This window comes from Columba livia, chromosome 17 (assembly GCF_036013475.1).
Source record: "Columba livia isolate bColLiv1 breed racing homer chromosome 17, bColLiv1.pat.W.v2, whole genome shotgun sequence".
Classification (NCBI taxonomy): domain Eukaryota; kingdom Metazoa; phylum Chordata; class Aves; order Columbiformes; family Columbidae; genus Columba; species Columba livia.
In genome coordinates this window covers 8,535,757-8,555,080 of record NC_088618.1, presented here as the reverse complement: position 1 = coordinate 8,555,080, position 19,324 = coordinate 8,535,757, and the positions used below count along the sequence as shown (strand labels likewise).

At 40.6% G+C, this 19,324-nt stretch overlaps 1 protein-coding gene across 2 annotated transcripts in view; it reads left to right on the top strand.

Moving 5' to 3' along the window:
* PI4KA (phosphatidylinositol 4-kinase alpha) overlaps positions 1-15,940 on the top strand; it is a 55,567-nt gene extending 39,627 nt beyond the window's left edge. For both annotated transcript variants that reach the window (XM_065033095.1, XM_065033094.1), the window contains exons 36-55: positions 60-187; positions 268-387; positions 1,005-1,084; positions 1,221-1,414; positions 2,134-2,224; positions 2,640-2,807; positions 3,367-3,420; positions 4,675-4,795; positions 4,997-5,126; positions 7,103-7,173; positions 8,025-8,097; positions 8,217-8,287; positions 8,830-8,939; positions 9,543-9,647; positions 10,108-10,233; positions 10,557-10,677; positions 11,335-11,494; positions 12,684-12,773; positions 13,655-13,738; positions 15,263-15,940. In XM_065033095.1, coding sequence (XP_064889167.1) covers positions 60-187; positions 268-387; positions 1,005-1,084; positions 1,221-1,414; positions 2,134-2,224; positions 2,640-2,807; positions 3,367-3,420; positions 4,675-4,795; positions 4,997-5,126; positions 7,103-7,173; positions 8,025-8,097; positions 8,217-8,287; positions 8,830-8,939; positions 9,543-9,647; positions 10,108-10,233; positions 10,557-10,677; positions 11,335-11,494; positions 12,684-12,773; positions 13,655-13,738; positions 15,263-15,314 — 2,149 coding nt within the window. In that variant the 3' untranslated portion in view covers positions 15,315-15,940. The remainder of the gene's footprint in view (positions 1-59; positions 188-267; positions 388-1,004; positions 1,085-1,220; positions 1,415-2,133; positions 2,225-2,639; positions 2,808-3,366; positions 3,421-4,674; positions 4,796-4,996; positions 5,127-7,102; positions 7,174-8,024; positions 8,098-8,216; positions 8,288-8,829; positions 8,940-9,542; positions 9,648-10,107; positions 10,234-10,556; positions 10,678-11,334; positions 11,495-12,683; positions 12,774-13,654; positions 13,739-15,262) is intronic.
* Positions 15,941-19,324: the final 3,384 nt, after the last annotated feature.

Below are 19,324 nucleotides of genomic sequence, written 5' to 3'. Positions count from 1 at the left end.
GTATTTTTTTTTTTTCTCTAATGCATTCGACTTCACATTATTTGTGTGATTTCTCTAAGTTGTCCCTCAAAATTCCCCACGCAAGGGGAAAAGAGGCTTCGTGAGGATATCAGCATATTGATCAAGTTTTGGACAGCGATGTTCTCAGACAAGAAGTATCTGACTGCCAGCCAGCTTGTGCCACCTGGTGAGTTCCTTTATGAGCCATTTCACAAGCCTGTCGTTTCTTTGATTGGATTCTGCATCAGGTCTGTGCTCTGTTCTTAGATAATCAAGACACCAGGAGCAACCTGGATATCAATGTTGGATCCCGGCAACAAGCTACACAAGGATGGATAAATACTTACCCTTTGTCCAGTGGCATGTCAACCATATCTAAAAAATCAGGTATCTTTTTGATTGAAACCAGCTCATTGCAACCCACTTTACAGCATATTTTATATACAGTTGTTGCTTGAAGTCAATATTTACCTTTAATATTGGACTCTTCTGGCAGGGTATTTAATTACTGGTGTCATACTTTGGAGAGGGGGCAGAAAAGTCTCACTGGTAGCAAACAGCAAAGTTTTGAAATGACTCGTTTTGTTTTATAAAATGTTCAGTTCTGTAGTGCAGAAGAAATAAGACTGGAGGTCAAGATGTGTTGAAATCCTGTAACAAAATTGCTTTGTGCAAACATGCTCCAGTGCTTTCTGGGGGCAGCAGAGTGGCATTACATTGTGGGCTGTGTTTCTGTACAGTTTTTAATGGGCAGATGTGTTTGCAAAGTGAATGCAGTACTGGCTAAATTGATAACCCCGTAGCTTGTCGTACTCCATATACTCAGAGAACAACCGTACGATGAGTAGCTGCAGTACTGACTTTTGGAAGTCACTCTCTAAATTTACAAGTGTCCTATGGTTGCTCAGTTCTTATGTGTTAACATTGCCAGGTGTGGACAGTTCGAAAGCACTGTTTAACATACTGAACAAAAGCCATTGAGAACTTTTTATCCTTTTCTCAAGGAATGTCTAAGAAGACTAACAGAGGAACGCAGCTACACAAGTACTACATGAAGCGAAGAACATTACTGCTCTCGTTACTGGTGGGTCATCAAAAAAAACGGAGAATCTGTATGAATTTCTGAAACGCTGTTGTTGCTGCAGAATACATAAACTAAAGTATGAAACTGAGAGTGTTTTTTCTTCTCCAGAAAGCACTTTTTTTTTTGTTTCCCTCAGGCTACTGAGATTGAACGCTTAATCACATGGTACAATCCACTGTCTTCCCCTGAGCTTGAGTTGGATCAAACTGGAGAGAGCAGCGTAGCAAACTGGAGGTCTAAGTATATCAGTCTTAGTGAGAAGCAATGGAAGGATAATGTAAATCTGGCTTGGAGCATTTCTCCTCATCTTGCTGTACAGCTGCCTACCAGGTGAGATATTTCAGGAGAAAGAACTGATGTAATTCCTGCTGCCTTAGCAGTAGAGTTAGACTGTAAGTACTGATGGCACTTGTTCCTGTTACAGTCACTTATACAGCTGGTTGGGACCTTGGAAATGGGAAAAACTGGATTACTTAACATACTCATTTGGCTCAGGCTCTGCTGGAGTCCAGCTGCCTTTCCTGCCGCGCGTTCTTCACTAACACTTAGTGTTTTGTTTAGAAGAAATCATGTTTGGTTTTAAATAGCATTTAACCTATTAGCAGGCACAGCATTTTAACAGTGCTAAAAGTAACTTTGAGTGAAGTGTTCCAGCTATATATTGGCTTGTGCTTTAATAAGTATTATAGGAGAATTAGCATAGTTGGCTCCAGCAGGGAGAGGAAATTCTTTCCCCCTTACAACAGTGACAGTTTTTGCCAAGTCGAGTTCTGCACGCTGGTTTCTGTAGAATCCCAGACAGTGTATTTCAGCCAAGAATCCGGTGGTGGGCTAAAATACTAGTGGTTTATACAAAGGCACTGGATGAGGACCAGTTGTTCCTGAATCCCCTTTTAACAGCATATTGGTCCCTCAATGTGCATTATTTCATAGTTGGACTATTTGTTTATTAAGCATATACTTTTCTTCCTTTTTCTGTTCTCATTTTCACATAAGTAGAAGAAGCTGTCAACATTTTCTAATATTATCATATTCCTGGTTATACTTAGATTTAAGAACACTGAAGCTATTGGAACAGAAGTGACCCGTCTGGTTCGGTTGGACCCAGGAGCTGTTAGTGATGTTCCTGAAGCAATAAAGGTACTTTTGAATATTTGTACTGTTACAGGGCCCTAGTGTGGCCATGGGAAAATACAGTCTTTACTTCTGCACGTCACCTGTAAAACAGATGACAGGAAGACTGAATCTTCTTTGACTCTTACAAAAGGGCTCATCCTTTCTTCATTCTCCCTGTGCTAGAACTTCTGTCTTGTCCTTTTATTGATTTCACTGACTCTATCTGGTGATCTGGGAGGTAAGTTGATTCCAATGGATAGGTTTCTGTGGGGAAAAAACAAGCTTTAGATAAAATAGCTGTGGTTTTGTTAAAATTTACCATGTTTCACCACAGCTTTGCTGCCGTAGGAAGCTGGATTATATCATTACTGTCGGATGTGAACAACCCTGCCATTATTGGGTGCTATAAACTCCTAACGTGTCTGACTTGCTTTTTCAGTATCTGGTTACCTGGCATACGATTGATGCTGATGCACCGGAGCTCAGCCATGTTCTCTGCTGGGCACCAACAGATCCACCAACCGGCCTTTCCTATTTTTCAAGCATGTACCCACCTCATCCTCTAACAGCTCAGTATGGAGTTAAAGTCCTGCGATCTTTTCCTCCGGTAAGATAAATTCCAAGTGAACCTTAACACTCCAAGTAAAGTTACGGCCTTAGTCATTGTGGCCACAGGCTTGATTTTAATACTATGAAGAGACATGTATGATAAATGGGCACACCACATTGTGGAGTGTGAATAAACTGGGATGAAAAATTAAAGTTAATTGTCCCATGTAATACTAGCTCATGTACTTGTAGCTTTTTATCATAAATCACACTAAGCTGAAGTCTTCAGACTGCTCTTCTCATGTTGTTCCTTTCAAATCTTCTTTTGGTGGAAAGGTGTTTCTTCTAAAGCAGCAGCAATCTAGATTTTTAACACTTGTCAGGCCTTTATTAGAATTATAAAATACATTATCATTAATGATGTTTTTGAAGGGAGTAAATGGACAGAAAAGTACTTTGAATTGAGGAGATGGCTTGTATATACCTTAAAATAAAGAGGCAGTGGTATTTTGCTCATCACTTAACTATAGGGAGCTTTTCTTTCTGCATGTGACTTGTCTTCCCTTCCAACTACTAAACCAATACCAATAAAAACCCTGCCATCTTTTCTCTTTCAGGATGCCATTTTATTCTACATTCCACAGATTGTGCAGGCACTTCGCTATGACAAGGTGAGGATATGAAACAGCTGCATATGAACAAAGCAGATTTTAAAACAGGTTTTAGACTTGAAACTGCAAATCAGACAAAATTTTAGCTTAAACTAATGCTGCTTATTATTGTCCTGTACCTAATGCATAGAAGAAAAAATATTGTCCCTAGAGGCTGGCTTGCTTTGTTTACACCTCTTTCATGAACAGGTAAGCTTGAGAAGCTGGAGAGTGGGTAGCACGTCTGTCAGGAAGGAGATTTTGTTATAGGAAACTGCAGATGAGGACTCTGTGTGAATAACGCTTTTGAAGGTCTGCATGAGGCAAGCAGTAACAAAATTAAATCACTGTCTTTGATCATTTTGCTGGGGAGTTAACTAGAGAAGACATCTAGGGGTGTCTTGTGTTCCATCATATACATGAAATCAGATCTTAGCTTCATCTTGTAGAAGCCAGAACTAAAGCTTGACAACCAAGTTCGGAGTTCATGAACATGCGATCGTTGTTATCTGCCCAAGAGGTTTGTGAACCCTGTCAGTGTCTTATATTCAGGTGAAGGCATCCCCAGCCAGTAGTGTAGGTGACTGCATATAGTTATTCTTGGAGAACTTTGCGTAGGTAAGAATCCTCTGCAATGCAGAGTATGAACATCAGACAACCTGTCTGGTAATATCAGTCAAACATAGAAACATCTACAGACTACAGAAATAGTTGCAACTAGAGGAGAGGGAATTCAATTTCTGGAGGGAGCAGGATTCCCTTGTACACTTCAATTTATTTTGTAAGTTTAGTCTTATTGCCTAGAATTTCTGTGGACCTGTGCCAGCCCATGGAGTTCTTGCCACCACAATGTGCTGATCGTATGACACCGTTTAGATTTCTGGTATTACGGGAGCATTTAGTGAGGCCAAGCAAGACTGGTGTTTGTTGCGCTGTGCTTTATGCTGTACTTCAGACATGTGCCAGAAGATGCCCTAAGCTTAAAGAGACTTGAAGTCCAAATAGAACAGATAGACAATGGCACAGAGTGGGAAGAGCATTGGTTAGAATAATGGGATAGCTCAGTAATAAAGTGGAAAACAGTTCAGGTCAATTCACTGCCTAATACAATAAGCTGTATTCTTCAAAGGTTTTTTTATCAAGATGAATGAGAGTGCAGGCGTCTTCATCCATTAAGTATTTTGGGAGTGTGAAGAATAGCTGTTAGAAGCAGTAATATCAAGTCTGCTAGAGTTGTAATAATCTTGTTCCTAACTGGACTGGATGTGGTTGCAGATGGGTTACGTTAGAGAATACATCCTATGGGCAGCTTCCAAATCCCAGCTTCTTGCTCACCAATTCATCTGGAACATGAAAACTAATATCTACATGGATGAAGAAGGACATCAAAAAGATCGTGAGTGCTTTAGAAACAATCTAGCTTGACTCTTTTCCCTGTCTCTGTTCAGACTAGATCTTCCTCTATTAGCAGGAGGAATTCTTTCAGCTAGGAAGCTCTCTTTCATTTGTAGAGGTAGAGGTGGTTATTTCCATCACCCATATGATTTACCTTTCTGAAATAAGCTCCTGACACAGATGATTCCTTTTTCACATGCAGCTGACATTGGAGAACTTCTGGAGCAGCTAGTAGAGGAGATAACCGGCTCGTTGTCTGGCCCAGCCAAGGAGTTCTACCAACGGGAATTTGATTTCTTTAATAAAATCACCAATGTTTCAGCCATTATCAAGTAAGTATTGCACTTCAGGAATTTTGCTCTTTTGGGGTTCACTATTCTGTTAATTACCAGTTTCCTGATTGAGGCTGAGTTGCTTTTATAGGGGTATTGGGATATTTTTTTCAGGAAAAAAAGACTTAATTACTTAGATGATAAGTGCTTTGAGGTAGCAGTCTGTCTGAAACAGCTGTATCTTTTTACTTTGGAAGCAGATTATTCTGAACTTGAACTTTAGTTGTTAATCTTATTTTATCAAAGACATTGTGGTTTGTGATAGTGGAATGAGGTTCCATAGAAAAGTACACTGAGACAGGAGTGGATTTGGTAAAGTAATTGGTGGTCTTGTCTTAGTTGAAATCCCGTCTGCTTCATGTGTTTGTTTTGGATATGCCGCCAGTGTTCTCGTGAACAGTAAGCAGAGCATGATCCAGGCAGGAAAACCAGCACTTCTCTGTTTAGATCTACCAGACTGACTGTCATTTTTTGTATATTGTGACTTCTTATCAACATTTTGTGTGGAATTTAAAACCAAACAAAGAAAACTACCACAAAACCAAAAAAGCTCAAACTTCTAAAACTCCATGAAATTGCCTTTTCCTCTTCTCAAAGAGATCTCATTGTGCAGTGTAATACAAAGACAATTGTTCTTTTTGCATATGTCAGCCTTTTTCCTTCATTCCTTAATGTTGGTTATGGGGAAAGACTTGATGTTATAAACATTTGATTGTTGATCTCTTGAAACTGAACATCTTTCTTAAAGAGAGATTCTCACTGTTGACTGTAGAGACTGCAGTAAAAGATGTAATTTAACTTTTATAAAGCTTGGCAGTGGATGGCAACGGCTCAGCACACAAGCTCTAAGTCTGTAAGTGTGGTTTCATTGTGTATTTTGAAAACATCCTCTGGTGTAGGAAAGTATTTGAAAGTCATATAAAATGTATGTCCTGGGACATACCTTCTTTAAAATGAAGCTTTGCAAACCACCAGTATAAGGGCATCAGGCTAAAGGACACATCACAGAAACAGTCAAATATCAGCTACCTTCTCTGTGCATGTTGAGATGTTTTCACCTAGTAGGATGACTTAAAAGGGGAGTTAGGATCTGAATATCTTGATATTTAGAATGAAATCAATCCACTGTTTATGAAGGCATAGTTAAGCAACTGATAATTGTGCTTTGCAGGCATTGCATTTTGCACCCAAGCCTTAAAATGAATCTGGTTTTGTGCATCTCCAATGTAAATGCAGCATAGAAGAGATGCTGTTTGCTTTGTAGATGGTATAAATGAATTAAATGTATCATCTGTAATGATTTCATTATTTCAAGTGTTACATTGCTGCTGTACCGCTTAAAACTAGAGCATAAGTAATACTTTCCAGTTGCATATGCCTACACCAGGTGAGAATGCAATTGTGTGACAGACCTCAATGGACGGTTTACACAAATGCCTGTGCAAATTGGGTAATTGTACGTGCTAATCGTTAACCGTGTTACCAATTATCCAGTCGACACCTGCAGTCATGCTAAGTATGTGAACAAATTAGGCGTGTAATTGCACAGGCATTTTGCTGGCTTATCCTTTTCCAGTTAGCAGTGTTCCTGTTCTAGAATAAGTTCCACAGGGGAAAACTATATTGGTATAATTGTAGGGGTGCTTACAAAGGTGTAATTATGCTCAAATTTCTGTATAAGGAAGAGCCTTCATATAGCTCCTTCAGTTCTCTTATGCTGTTTGGGTTTGTCAACAACTGTATGTCAAATCAATGTTAAATCTACAAAGCAAAGCCTATAACCTTCATTAAGATAGGAAATGTTCTGGTATGGGATTGAGCCTGCAAGTTCTCTAGAGGTGGTGCAGTGAGAGATCTTTATCATTACAGGAAGAAACACTTTTAGTAAAGTTTGTGTAAGTTTGACACAAATTTGAAGCCAATACATAGAGTAATAATTAGTGTGCAGATGAATAAAATATAATTCATCTTTCTAGGCCCTTCCCTAAAGGAGATGAAAGAAAAAAAGCTTGTTTGAGTGCTCTATCTGAGGTGAAAGTGCAACCTGGTAAGAAGTGATTTAATTACATAATAAAGTGGGCTTTTTGCATTCCGAGTGAGTACTGTATTTTCTGCAAGCAAATATGGAAATCTCTGCAAGTGGCAGCTCTCAGTGGCTGTTCTTCTGTTACACTTGGATTATTTCTGTCTTGAAACGATTCAAATATTTTTATCCACCCAATAATTTCTATATGGTGCATCAAAACTTGCCAAAGAGCAAGGTAGATAACACACATCATGGATAAAAGCATAAATACCTGTCTTAAGAGGGAAGAAAATATGTTCTTTTTCTTTGGACCACCTTTTTGTAAAAAGATGAGGTGCTTTTGAGAAGTTACGTTATCTCAAGAATGAAGCGTGTCCAGTTCCTTTCGTTCTCCTTTTACTCCCGTCAGGCATTCCCTTGAAATGTCATTGTCCAAAGGTCCTTTTAAATCCCAAACATGTGTTTTCCCAATCTGAATCTTCTCTTTAAAATGAAGCTTTCATCAAGCTTTTCCTGATCTCTGACAGGTCTCAGTTCTCCTGCCATGAGTTGGTTGCTAAGGGCCCTTTCTAGTGCTCTGGGACATGCGGCCGCCTCTTCTCAGGGAGAAGTCCTGCCTGTGTATTTTTGTGGCACAGATTCTACAGTATTAGTTCAAAACTGTATTCTGTTTGTTTCTGGCAATCACTCCCTAATACAAAAAACATTGCATCCTTCGTGGCTCACAGATGATAATCTCCAGTTTATCTCTAGCATTTGATTTAATTCAAAACTATGTACTGAGGTTTTAGGCACATCAGTTATTGTCTGATTGTCATTGTCACACTAGCCACCATGTGGATTTGTTCTCAGCTGTCTGCTCCATTTTGCAGGCTGTTATTTGCCCAGCAATCCTGAAGCTATTGTTCTCGACATCGATTACAAATCAGGAACTCCGATGCAGAGGTACCAGCCTCTTGTTATATTCTCCCATTAAGTTAATTCCTGATATGTAGGTATTTTTCTAGAAGTTCTTGTCTGGCTAACTTGCACTCATCATCATCTTTGTTTTTATTACAATTTAGTGCAGCAAAAGCACCCTACCTGGCCAAATTTAAAGTGAAACGATGTGGAGTCAGTGAGCTTGAAAAAGAAGGTTAGTAACTGCATCTTAATCATTTACACTACTAATTAAGAGCAGGCAATTCCTTTAAAATCACTTGCTTTTAGTCACCCGTACTGCTGCAGTAAAATTATTTTCATGCTGAACTTTATCTGCAACGGTGCAGCTCAGAAATGAAACTGAATCAAAGAGAGAAGAAAAGTTTGAAGGCTTAAATCCTTTTTTTTTTTGCAATTACAGTCACTTTAGACTAACACAGACATTGATTGCCTTTCCCTGGTTTTTAGACTGTAGCAAACTCCAGGTTTTGGCAGTTTTTTCTCATAATTTTTTGTGGGATGCTCTGGCTGTCTAGCTTAATGCAGGTCAGGCATTTAGCATGTAAATCATGAACACTATTTTGATATGTTCCAGTTTCAGTAGAAGAAGGGAAATAAGAGCATTCACCTTGCAAGGCAGAAATATCTGTAATGTACCTGCAGTGAAATGTTGCAGTTTTGAGTGCAGAGGGCTTGTCATGATAAAAAGTTACTAATGAAAGCATGTCTGGGTTTCACTTTATACTCTTCCTGCAGGTCTGCGCTGCCGTTCTGATTCCATAGATGAAAGTGCAGAAGAAGGGGTGGACAGTAGGAAGATCTGTTGGCAGGCAGCCATCTTTAAAGTGGGCGATGACTGCAGACAGGTACAAAGTTATCAGTTATAGAAGGCAGATTTGTAGGTGACAATACGCAAGAAGAAAATAATTTCAGTATAGAAATATTTTTCTTTGGAATTTTGCGAATCTCCAGTAGTTCTGGACTGAGGGTGAGAAATGTGTTATACCACTAGAGAAGTTCTAGTTTGAAAACAAAAGGCCATTCTTTCCAGACAGTTTACCATCAGTTAAAATTCTTTTTCAGAGTTTATTTTTCAATTGAACTATTGGTAACATAGCAGTAGTTTTCAAGGTGGTATCTTGTACCTTGAAGCTCAATTGGTTTTGATTAAGAGGGGATGCTGGCTATTATCCCTGGAGTTATTGGTAGCCCTTTTATCAAAGAGCGATGGAAAAGTTTGTTCTGAGGTCAGCAGTTAAATCTTCAGTGTTGCTTGCGACCCACTTAAACAGTATTATCTTTTCCCTTTTTGATTCCCCCCCAGAGCCCCAGTGCATGTGCAGGCACACATCTGCAGACCTGCTGGGGTAACTTAATGTTCACTTCAGAGTTCTTCAGATCATTTTTGTAATCTAAGTTATGACCCGTAACCTCCGTAATCCTCGTGCACTTTTTTCCTTGTATAACAGGACATGTTGGCTTTACAAATCATCGATCTCTTCAAGAACATATTTCAGCTGGTAGGCCTGGATCTTTTTGTGTTTCCATACAGAGTGGTGGCCACAGCTCCTGGGGTAAGTGGGCAATTAACTGTGCTGCTGTAGAAAATAGCTCCTAATTAAAAAAGACTTTTTCTTCCAGCACACATAAAAATTCCATACTGTGAGGTACTGCCCACATCACTCATGCCAAATATTTGGAGTACCAGCAACAAAAAAGTCTTTCCTCTCCTGCTTCCTGCTTTTCTAAAGCTTTTGGCTCTGAAATTTTTCTGCTTGTGGTTATTCATGTTTGTTGTTTGATTTTTGGGCCTGCATTGTGCGAGTCAGTGGACAGTTACAGAGCATGTTTTATGTTGCATGGAAATCCTAAAAAACTGGATATACATTTTTATGAATAAACTAGAAAGCCTGTATTCAGTGATCTGTAGGCTTCTCCACAATTCTCTCAGGACCTGCATGACTGCCAGGAGCCATGAACAAAATATATTTCAGGAGCGTGCTTTACAGACCTGTTTCTCTTCTTCCCCTTCAGTGCGGTGTTATTGAATGCATTCCTGACTGCACATCCCGTGACCAGCTGGGCAGGCAGACGGACTTTGGGATGTATGATTACTTTACAAGGCAGTATGGAGATGAGTCTACCCTTGCATTCCAGAAGGTAAAATATCAGTTGGCAAGCAGAGCAAAATCTTGACTGAGAAATATTCTAGCTGTAAGAAATAATGACAAATAATTGGATAATGACTACCGTAATGCTGTATCTGGTTTCTGATGCTGATAATCCATTTTTAGCTATGAGTGAATTAGCTAAAGAAGTTATTGCAGCTGTAGATATATGGAGAATATCATTGAACATTGCTTCAAACTAATCATGAATGGAAAAAAAGAAAAAAGCTTTGTTCAGCTGTATCTGCTCCTGGGATGGAGAGTTATTAAATTCTCTGTGTTCTTCTGATTTGTTTTATCTTCCTGTTTGTACAGGCTCGCTATAATTTCATCCGCAGTATGGCTGCATATAGTCTGCTCCTGTTTCTGCTCCAGATTAAAGACAGGCATAATGGCAACATCATGCTGGACAAAAAGGGACACATCATTCATATTGGTCAGTCATATCTACATTTGAATTTCAGTAGTTACTTTTCCCTTCTGTTGTGAAGTGTTGCTCATAGAAGATAATAATCCATTTCCCTTTTGAGATCAATCTATACAGTGATTTCACAGTTTGTAAATATACATGGGATTTTTTTCACGTCTCTTCAGTATTGTATGTATATTCATGTTGGCTGCTCCTTTGTAAATTTAGCTTTGCAAAGTTTTACCAGCTTCAGGAACGTATATACACGTGTATGTATGGATTATGCATGTATATGTACTTATGTATACATACATTATGTTGATGCATATATATACACGCATATATGTATCTTTGGGTTCCTTTCATCACTGAAAAAGTATGAATTAAATTTGACAAGTAAATTTCTATAACTGTGTAAGGCTGTAAGCTCTACTTTAGCTTTGTTTTTCTGGAACTGCACAGATGTTTCAGCAAGGAGTTCATCTGATGTCATCATTCTTGTATCTACTCTGATCTCATGGTGATAGTTCTTTGTTAGTGTTCTTACACTTCACCCAAGCTTTTTTCCAGTTGGAGTTGAAATGTTGGTAGAATATATGAAATCTGCATCTCCTTTCTTCTGCCAGCTTTGGCAGCGCTCAATTAACCAAGCAAGTTTATGAGGCAGATTATCTTTTGGCACAGATTTTGGATTCATGTTTGAAAGCTCACCTGGTGGAAATCTGGGCTGGGAGCCTGACATTAAACTGACGGATGAGATGGTGATGATAATGGGAGGAAAAATGGAGGCAACTCCGTTCAAGTGGTTTATGGAGATGTGTGTCAGAGGCTACCTGGCAGTCAGGTAAGGTGTTCTTAACTGCTCAGAAGTGGAAGTGCTTGCATACCTAAAACCAGATGAGAAGATAAATAATAATAAACATTTATCTGTATTGGGGATGAGCCTGTCAGACTGCCCTGGTACATCTTGCAAACTTTGAAACAACTTCATAATCCTGCAGTTTTACAGCCTTTATGGGTTTTTTCGTGTTCTTACGTTATATTTGAAAATTGTATATATTTTGTCCAATTTATAAATATGATGTTATGTTTCCTCACATGATTTAGTATGCTAATAAAGCTTTGCTGTAAGAAACTACAGGAGAATCAAAATCTTTCTTGTTTTCCCAAGCAGGACAGTCACTTTAGTCACCCTTTCAGCTAGTTAATTAGGTAGGAGATATGAAAAAGTGGTAGAATTTTCTGTCGTAAAATATGCAGGGGTGTTGGTAGCTCAGCTCTTGAGCTGTGATTGCCAGCCAGCCACAGTAAAGATTTGTGACTTCACCTGGCTCCATAGCAAGCAAACAACATTTGCTTTAACATGCAGGAAGACTAATAAATCTATATGAATAGGATGTTGCATGTGGGTGGGAGAAGAACAGTGCAACAGAGCCTAAATAAAAGTTCCTTCTATCACGAGTATAAAGGATTATTGGTGTTATCTTACAGAATCAAAGTTTCTTCAGCTAGTAGCCCCAAAAAAAACACGATAAATTTGGGTCCTTGACAGGGAGCAGTCTGGAGGTGGTTTTGTGTCAAGGCAAAAATGTCACCCAAGTAGTAGAGTAATAGCTTGGTAGGTAATAAGTGTCCTGAGTAGGAGGAGAGGAAGGAGACGGGAAGATGGGCTGATTATAGTAAAGAATTACATAGAGTAATTAGGAATTAGAAGACAATCTGTTACTGTGTTATTACTGGTTATGATGCCAAAGAAATGTTTACTAAAGCATTGCTTTGTATAATCCTCCATGAGATTGTTCATCTTGCAGCATTCTGAGTATCTGGTAGTCCAACATAAAGGAGTGAAATTTAATTAAAGTGACAGGTTGCAAGCAATGGTGTAGCTCTGCCAGCAAATGGAAGAGGATTAAATGTGTTGATTTAATTACAGAAAAAGGTGTGGTCCAACTCATTGAACTCCTCAGCTTGCCTCCTTTACCTATGGAGGCTGCAGAAATTTCAGTGCTATAACCTTTTTCTCCTCTTTTTAGGCCTTATATGGATGCCGTTGTCTCACTGGTTACATTAATGTTGGATACAGGGCTGCCTTGTTTCCGAGGGCAGACAATCAAGCTGTTGAAGTAAGTCAGCATATGTATGAAATGGAAAATGTTTGTATGTTCTTCACAGAATGTGCGCTTTCCACAGCTTCTGCAGTGAGCATAGGTGTCATGCTACTCAAATATCTTTAATGTCTTTATCATTGTAAAAATGGTAAGTTTTGCTTATGAAATATCTCAGACAGTAGGAATTCCAGAGGACTTTTCATAGAATTAAATTCAAGCTGTTCAATGACTGTGCAAGTACACAGATAATCTCTAAGTTCATAGGACTAGCAAAATAAGACTGTAAAGATCTGCTTTAATTGAGAGGTAATGAGTTGCTGAGACTGATGTTCTCTGAAATCGTATTGGACTCCAAAGAACAGCATCTTAAAATTTGTTCCACAGATAATACAGTACTGGATGGGACTACGTTGTAACATTCCACAGCTTAGGCAAATACAAATTTTAATGTGACACTTTAAACAGCCCTTCAGGCTTATGCTTCTGGAGTTTTAGCTCCAGAGGGAGCAGAGGTAGCTCAGTATTTCCTGCATTTAAATTCCTACAATTTCCTAAAGATAAGCACAGATTTGTAAATTATGATGGGCTGGAGCTCAAGGGCACTACTAGATACATAGATATTTTAAAGGCAGCAGCTGCCTAGAAAGAGAGACTTGCTGTTTCTAGAGTTAGCACTAGACTGATGAAGAGTTCACAGCCTCTGTCTCCACTGTAAGACTAATGGCAAGTGCTTATTAAAACATGACATAATTTGTACCAGGTAGTCTCACAAGAAGTAGATTATTGGAGCAAATGAAATCAACACCTGGCTGAGCTTGTGCAAAGACACATGTTTATCATGCTCAAAGGAGACCTCACTAAATTTACTCTTGCATTTTGTGATTTTCTATGTATAGGCACAGGTTCAGCCCCAACATGACTGAGCGGGAAGCTGCAACTTTCATCATCAAGATCATCCAGAATTGTTTCCTCAGCAACAGGTTTGGCATCTGTGCATTTCTTTTCCCCACAGCCAAATGAAGGTCATCAAACTTTGAGCAGAGCTAAAAAGTAGAGTTTTATCAGTCAGATATCAGACACTTTTGAATTGCTGATATTTAGATAATGCAGGACAGCAGTGTTGCTTCTGAACATGCTGCATCTCCTCTCTTTTACACTGGGAAGGAAGGCTTAAGCCCAGGCTGGTCAAATACCTGGCAAGTCTAAAGAACAGAAGGTTCTCTGTCAGAGTGAATCTTTGCCCCAAAAGTTAAGCATTTTGGCTCCTATGTTAAAGCATGCGCATCTGTGTATATGTAGTTGTGATATATCTCCTTTTACATAGGATAGGATCACCTCTACAAATATAAAGGGATAAATAGTAAATGGTATTGAGTGGTGGCAGGAATAGCATGCCTTCTGGTCAGAACGAAGAGAGATTGATCTTGAAGGTTGTGCCCTTAAATTTTGTGAAGAGGAGGTTTCTTAAAAAAAAAGTATGTGTGGTCTGAATGAGAATGAAACAGAAACTGAACTACAGTGACTTTTCAAAATATTTTTTTATAGTTGCCTGTAGGCATTAAGTTGCCTGAATATCCTCCTGAAATTCAAAGCTGTTATTCTGTGCAAAAGTGTATTTGACTCTTCTCTAAAAATGAGTTCTAATCTTTCTGCTATTTTTTTCTTCGTGTCTTTATGCTACATTAACGTATTAATCATTTTGCTAGACTTTGTTATTTAGTTTATAACATTGGCTAAAGAAAATGCCTCAAGTAGAGAACCCTGGTAATGTGGTTTTTTAAAGTCTTTGTAGCCTGGCCACGTTTGTCATCTACTATTCAGTATAATTAATGGAATAATCAGTTCTATCAGATAATTAGCAATTTAAAAATAAGCTTAATCACCAGCTAGCCATTCAGCTGTAGGTTTTTTCCCTTCAAGTATACAAATAGTTTGGTATCTTGTCTACCTGTGGCATATTTAGTCTGTGACCTGAATAAGCTCTGCCTGTGGAGTTATCTGTAACAAGGCTTAGATTTGTTTGTTCAGTCACTCTTCAGAAATGCTGCTATTAGTGCTATTATTTCCCCATCCCTTTTATTTTAATTATTAGCATTATCCTTCATTAAGATAACTTTTATTTCCACACAATCCTGTCTCCACGCAGCCCTGATCATCTTGCTTCAATCATTATGCATTTCTTTCTCCCAAAACAAGCTGCTAGTGCAACGTGCAGCGCTTTTGGCTTATCCAAACACAGGATCCAAGTTGCTTTTGCCACACTGAGAAGCATGGAAATACTTTTATTTAACCTAGTTTAAACAAGAGCAGGATGTTTTGTGCCATTCATAACAGCAACGGGGCCTTCACAATGCCTTCAAAGGACGTAGGGCTAGTTTTGATTAGCAGCTCATTTCCTTCACCCGCAGTTTGTTTCTGAGAGATCTTGATGTTTGTTTCTGTGACAATGGGTGCAGTGGTTTTTTGAACTTCTACTTACCTCTGGCTTTGCTTTTCTTCTCTAGGAGCAGAGCATATGACATGATCCAGTACTACCAGAATGACATCCCATATTGAGAGACACTAGAGATACACTGCCCAAGCAAAACATCAGTCCAAGCTTGTAATCAATAGGAGATGCTCAGTCACACCTCACTATCTTCTATCTTTTGTGTATGTGTGTACATGTGGGTACGAGTTTCCTGGACATCGCAACAATCAGTCCCATTCATTCCTTTCTCTTTACCAGGTTTATATGTATTTCTGGTTTTCCCTGGATTTTTGGAGTTGGGCTGCAATCGCATCAAAAAATTGTACTACGATTATGAATGTGTGAAAGAGGTAAAGCTGGTGGAGTTTGAGATTTTTTTCATGCAAGGATTTTATAATACCTTTAAAAAATAAATAAAGCCCCTTTCCTGCACAATCCCACAAAATGCCATGGAAGGGAAGGGTATGGATTTCTCTTTGGAAGCAGAAATGTCACCTTGTTCTAATTCCACTGTATAGAAAGCCTGATAATCATCCAAGCTGGTGATGTCTATGTAGCTGTGTTCATACTTTGCACTGTACATGGTCCCTGCTACGTGGTCAGTTATTTGTACATGAAGAATGTATTTTTTTCCTTTTGTGTGATTTAAAAGAGAGAACTCTACTGAAGATATATTTAATCTATAAAATGTAATAAAAGACCTTAGACTCTGTGTCTGTTGCCAATGCTTTAGTTTATATACTACATCATTCTGCGCAGTTGTGCACTGTTTGCTATATTGTGACCTTTTGACTGGAGAAATTGCGTTTTTCTTCAGATTCTCATCTGTCTCAAATGCCATTTTTTTTATTCATAAATGCTTTGTTTTCAGGAACTGAAAGATAGGACCGATGTAAAGCTCCCCCTGTGCCTTTTAGCCCTACCTCATGCAGGGACACGAGTCTGTGGAACAGTCTGTCCCTTTCTACGTGTTTGTGGTTCTAGAACGTGCTCATGAAAACTCATTCCCTCTTCAGGGGATTTTTTTCCCCGTGTCGAGTTCCCGCCGCCGCGGGTCGGGGGGGGCGGGGGAGGGGAGGGAGGGAGGGCCGGCGGGGCCCTGCGCAGCTGCTGAGGTGATGGCAGCACCTGCGGGCCGCCCGCGCCAGCAGCTGTGAGGCGCGCGGCGCTGGGCGGGAACGCTCCCGCGGGCTCAGCCCTGCGCAGAGCACGGCGCTGCAGGGACACCGAGCCCTGAGGCGGCTCCACCCTGAGGAGACGCTTCGCCCTGACGAGGGCCCAGCCCCGGGGTGGGCGGAGGCGTCGTGCGGGAGACCCAGCCCTGCGGCGGGGCTGCACCATGAGGTGAGTTCGTTGTGAGCAGCGCTCAAGTTGGGGATCACACGAGGGTTTCGGCCTCTAAAAGGCGGCCGCGTGTCCTCGGGAAGGGCCCAGGGCTGTAGTTGCCCAGCCCGGGCTGAGGGCTGCCCGGGAGCGGGTCTGCAGCTGCAGGGCCCGGTGTGTGAGGGGACGGGCGGGCTCCTGCCTACAGGGCCGATGGTGGCTGTGCACACATCTTCCCCCTTGGTAGTGTGCCCTTGTGAGCACCATTCAACCAGCACTTGAGTCTCCCTGGGTGAGTTTTGGCTTTGTTGAGGGGATCCTCGGGGTGTCCTCTTGGCCCAGGGCAGCTGGAGCTGCCGAGGGGCAGCCAGCCCAAGGCTAGGCTGGCCGTTGGCCCAGCCTGGGGGTGCAGGGGGGGCATCGAGGGCAGTTTGGCGGTGAGCTGGGGGCTCTGTGTGTGGGGCAGTGAGGGGCCTGGCCCTTTCCCAGTGTGGAAAGGCTACAGTCAGACTGTTTCATCCAAAAGTGGCTCGGGCTTTCCCCACGAGTTTTAAAACCAGTGTTGTGCTGCTGTCTGTTGGTTGTGTGGTGGGTGGCTCACAGCAAGGCGCGCTCCACGCCCCTTTTTTCATTAGCAAAATGAGGAGGTGCCAGTGGCTTTTTCTAGAAACAGAGGTTCACCAGGGAGAAGTCGTGTGCAAGAACTGCTTTAATTATTGATTTAATTTAGCTTTATTATACAAGCAACTGGGACATGGGGTAGTTTTTGTGCTCTGTGCCTGTGGCTACTCGTACCTATTCAGTTTCCACAGGAGAAGGAGCTGATTGACACTACAAGTGGGGTGTAATTCCTCACATCTTTAACGGGGAGCAGGTGGAGTGATGAGGTGTGAAGGCTTCTCAGGGCAGCTGGTGAGGAGTTATAATATTTTGCTAATTCAGGTTAATGCTTATGTACATGCATTTTCCTTTCTTGCACCTAAAAATAAATGTACCATGTGAAATGAAAACCCGAATGAGTGTCTCAAGCAGCCTTACAATGAGAAGATCAGTTAAGTGCTATCATAACTGGAGGTGGCATCAGAAGTTGCTCTCTTGAATGAGTACAGGCTAAATGAATGCTATTAGGTGTAAACTTTCGAACAAATGCTTTTAGTAGTTTTGGTAGAAATATTTGGGGCTAGAAGTGATTATCAGCTGGTGAATAATAATATTAGGAATAATACATAGCACCGTGCTAATGCTGGACGTAAGAATGTCACTTCTATTTGTGAATCTCAACCTACTTAGCAATTTTTGTGTGTTCTAGTGCAGGAGTTTTCTAGAGTACAATTAGAGCCATCCAGGGTTTTGTATCAGGAAGTGAATGAGTTTAAGTGTTCTTCACAGTGCCTGGTTATTTTACATGCTTCATTCAGGCTGTCTGGAGAACTGACATGGTCTTAGTTCTTCTGTCACGTTTGTCCAGAGCAATGAAAGGAGCTGGGGCCAGTTGCCTGTAGGGGTCAACTGGAGTTATCACAAGTACAAGCTGGTTTGCAGTATGCCCTTAAAAACTGTAAGATTATTGCATTTGATTATATCACTTCTTCTGCTATGAAATTTGTGGAACTGTTGAGAATGTGTTAAAAAAATTTCATGTTAGATGACAAGATCCTGTGATGTTTTTGTTTCTCACTGTGGTTTCTGGTGATGGTGTGTGCCAAAGCTCACCTGTATATTAAAATTAAATCTACAGATTTAATTTTCACAAGCTGACTGTGCCTTCTTCCCCTCCCTTCAGAATTCCTGCTGCAGCACAGAGGTGGGAGAAAACTCCCCTATAACTGAGCATCCATTGATATACAGAGGGGATTAGGCAGTTTACATTTAATCATGCAAGGTAGTACCCTAAAGGTGATTTTTCTCAAATGGGATGTGTTCTGTATCTTTCTTCAGGGAGACTGAGGAGGTGAGAATACTAAGGTGCTTCAGAATGTTGCAAGCACTTTGGAAACACCGAATTGATGCAGTTGGAGATGGCACAGACTTATTTCACCTTCATCCTCCCACCAGGGAAGGATACATGCTTTGCGCAAGAAGGCTGGCAGAACCTTCAGAAGTCGCTCAGGTACTTCAAATAGAATTAAGTTGTACACAAAGGTATTCTGAAGGTTTTTTTGTTCCTGAACGTTATGTCAGACTATGTCCCGATGCCTCCACAGCCCTGGGAGAAAAGAGGCACCAAAAAGAGGGGAAAAAATGCTCTTAAAAAAAAAAAAAAAAAAAAAGAAGTTTTATCTAAGAAAAGATGCTCCTATGGTTTCTCCACTCTCAGAAATTCCAGGTCATGGTGAGATACAGCCTTCCCTGGCTATACCTGCTGCAGTGCTTTCTCTTTTGCCTGTGCATATAAAGAGCTCTTAAGAAAGGAGCAAAATTTATAGTGATTCATTTGCATCTGATGGACCCAGGGTTCAGTGCTACTGGTAACTTGATCAGCACTATTCAAATGCTAATCTCATTATGTGTGTTAGAGACTGAAGCGCAGCGATGCGCCTCCATCAGCGCAGTGTTCCTGTGCCATGTTCTGGCTGGTACAGGGGTCGCGGGACCCCCTGCGGACACCCAGCACATGCTGTACAACATCGGGTTTGGTGTGGGCAGAGAATGGGAATGCTGGGAGCAAACATGGGAAGAGGAGATAGGGTCCACGTTAGAAAATGCTGTGGAGGTGGAAAGGGATTGTGGCCAAGAGAACAGTTTACGTTGGACTTTTTTTTCCTTTTCACTG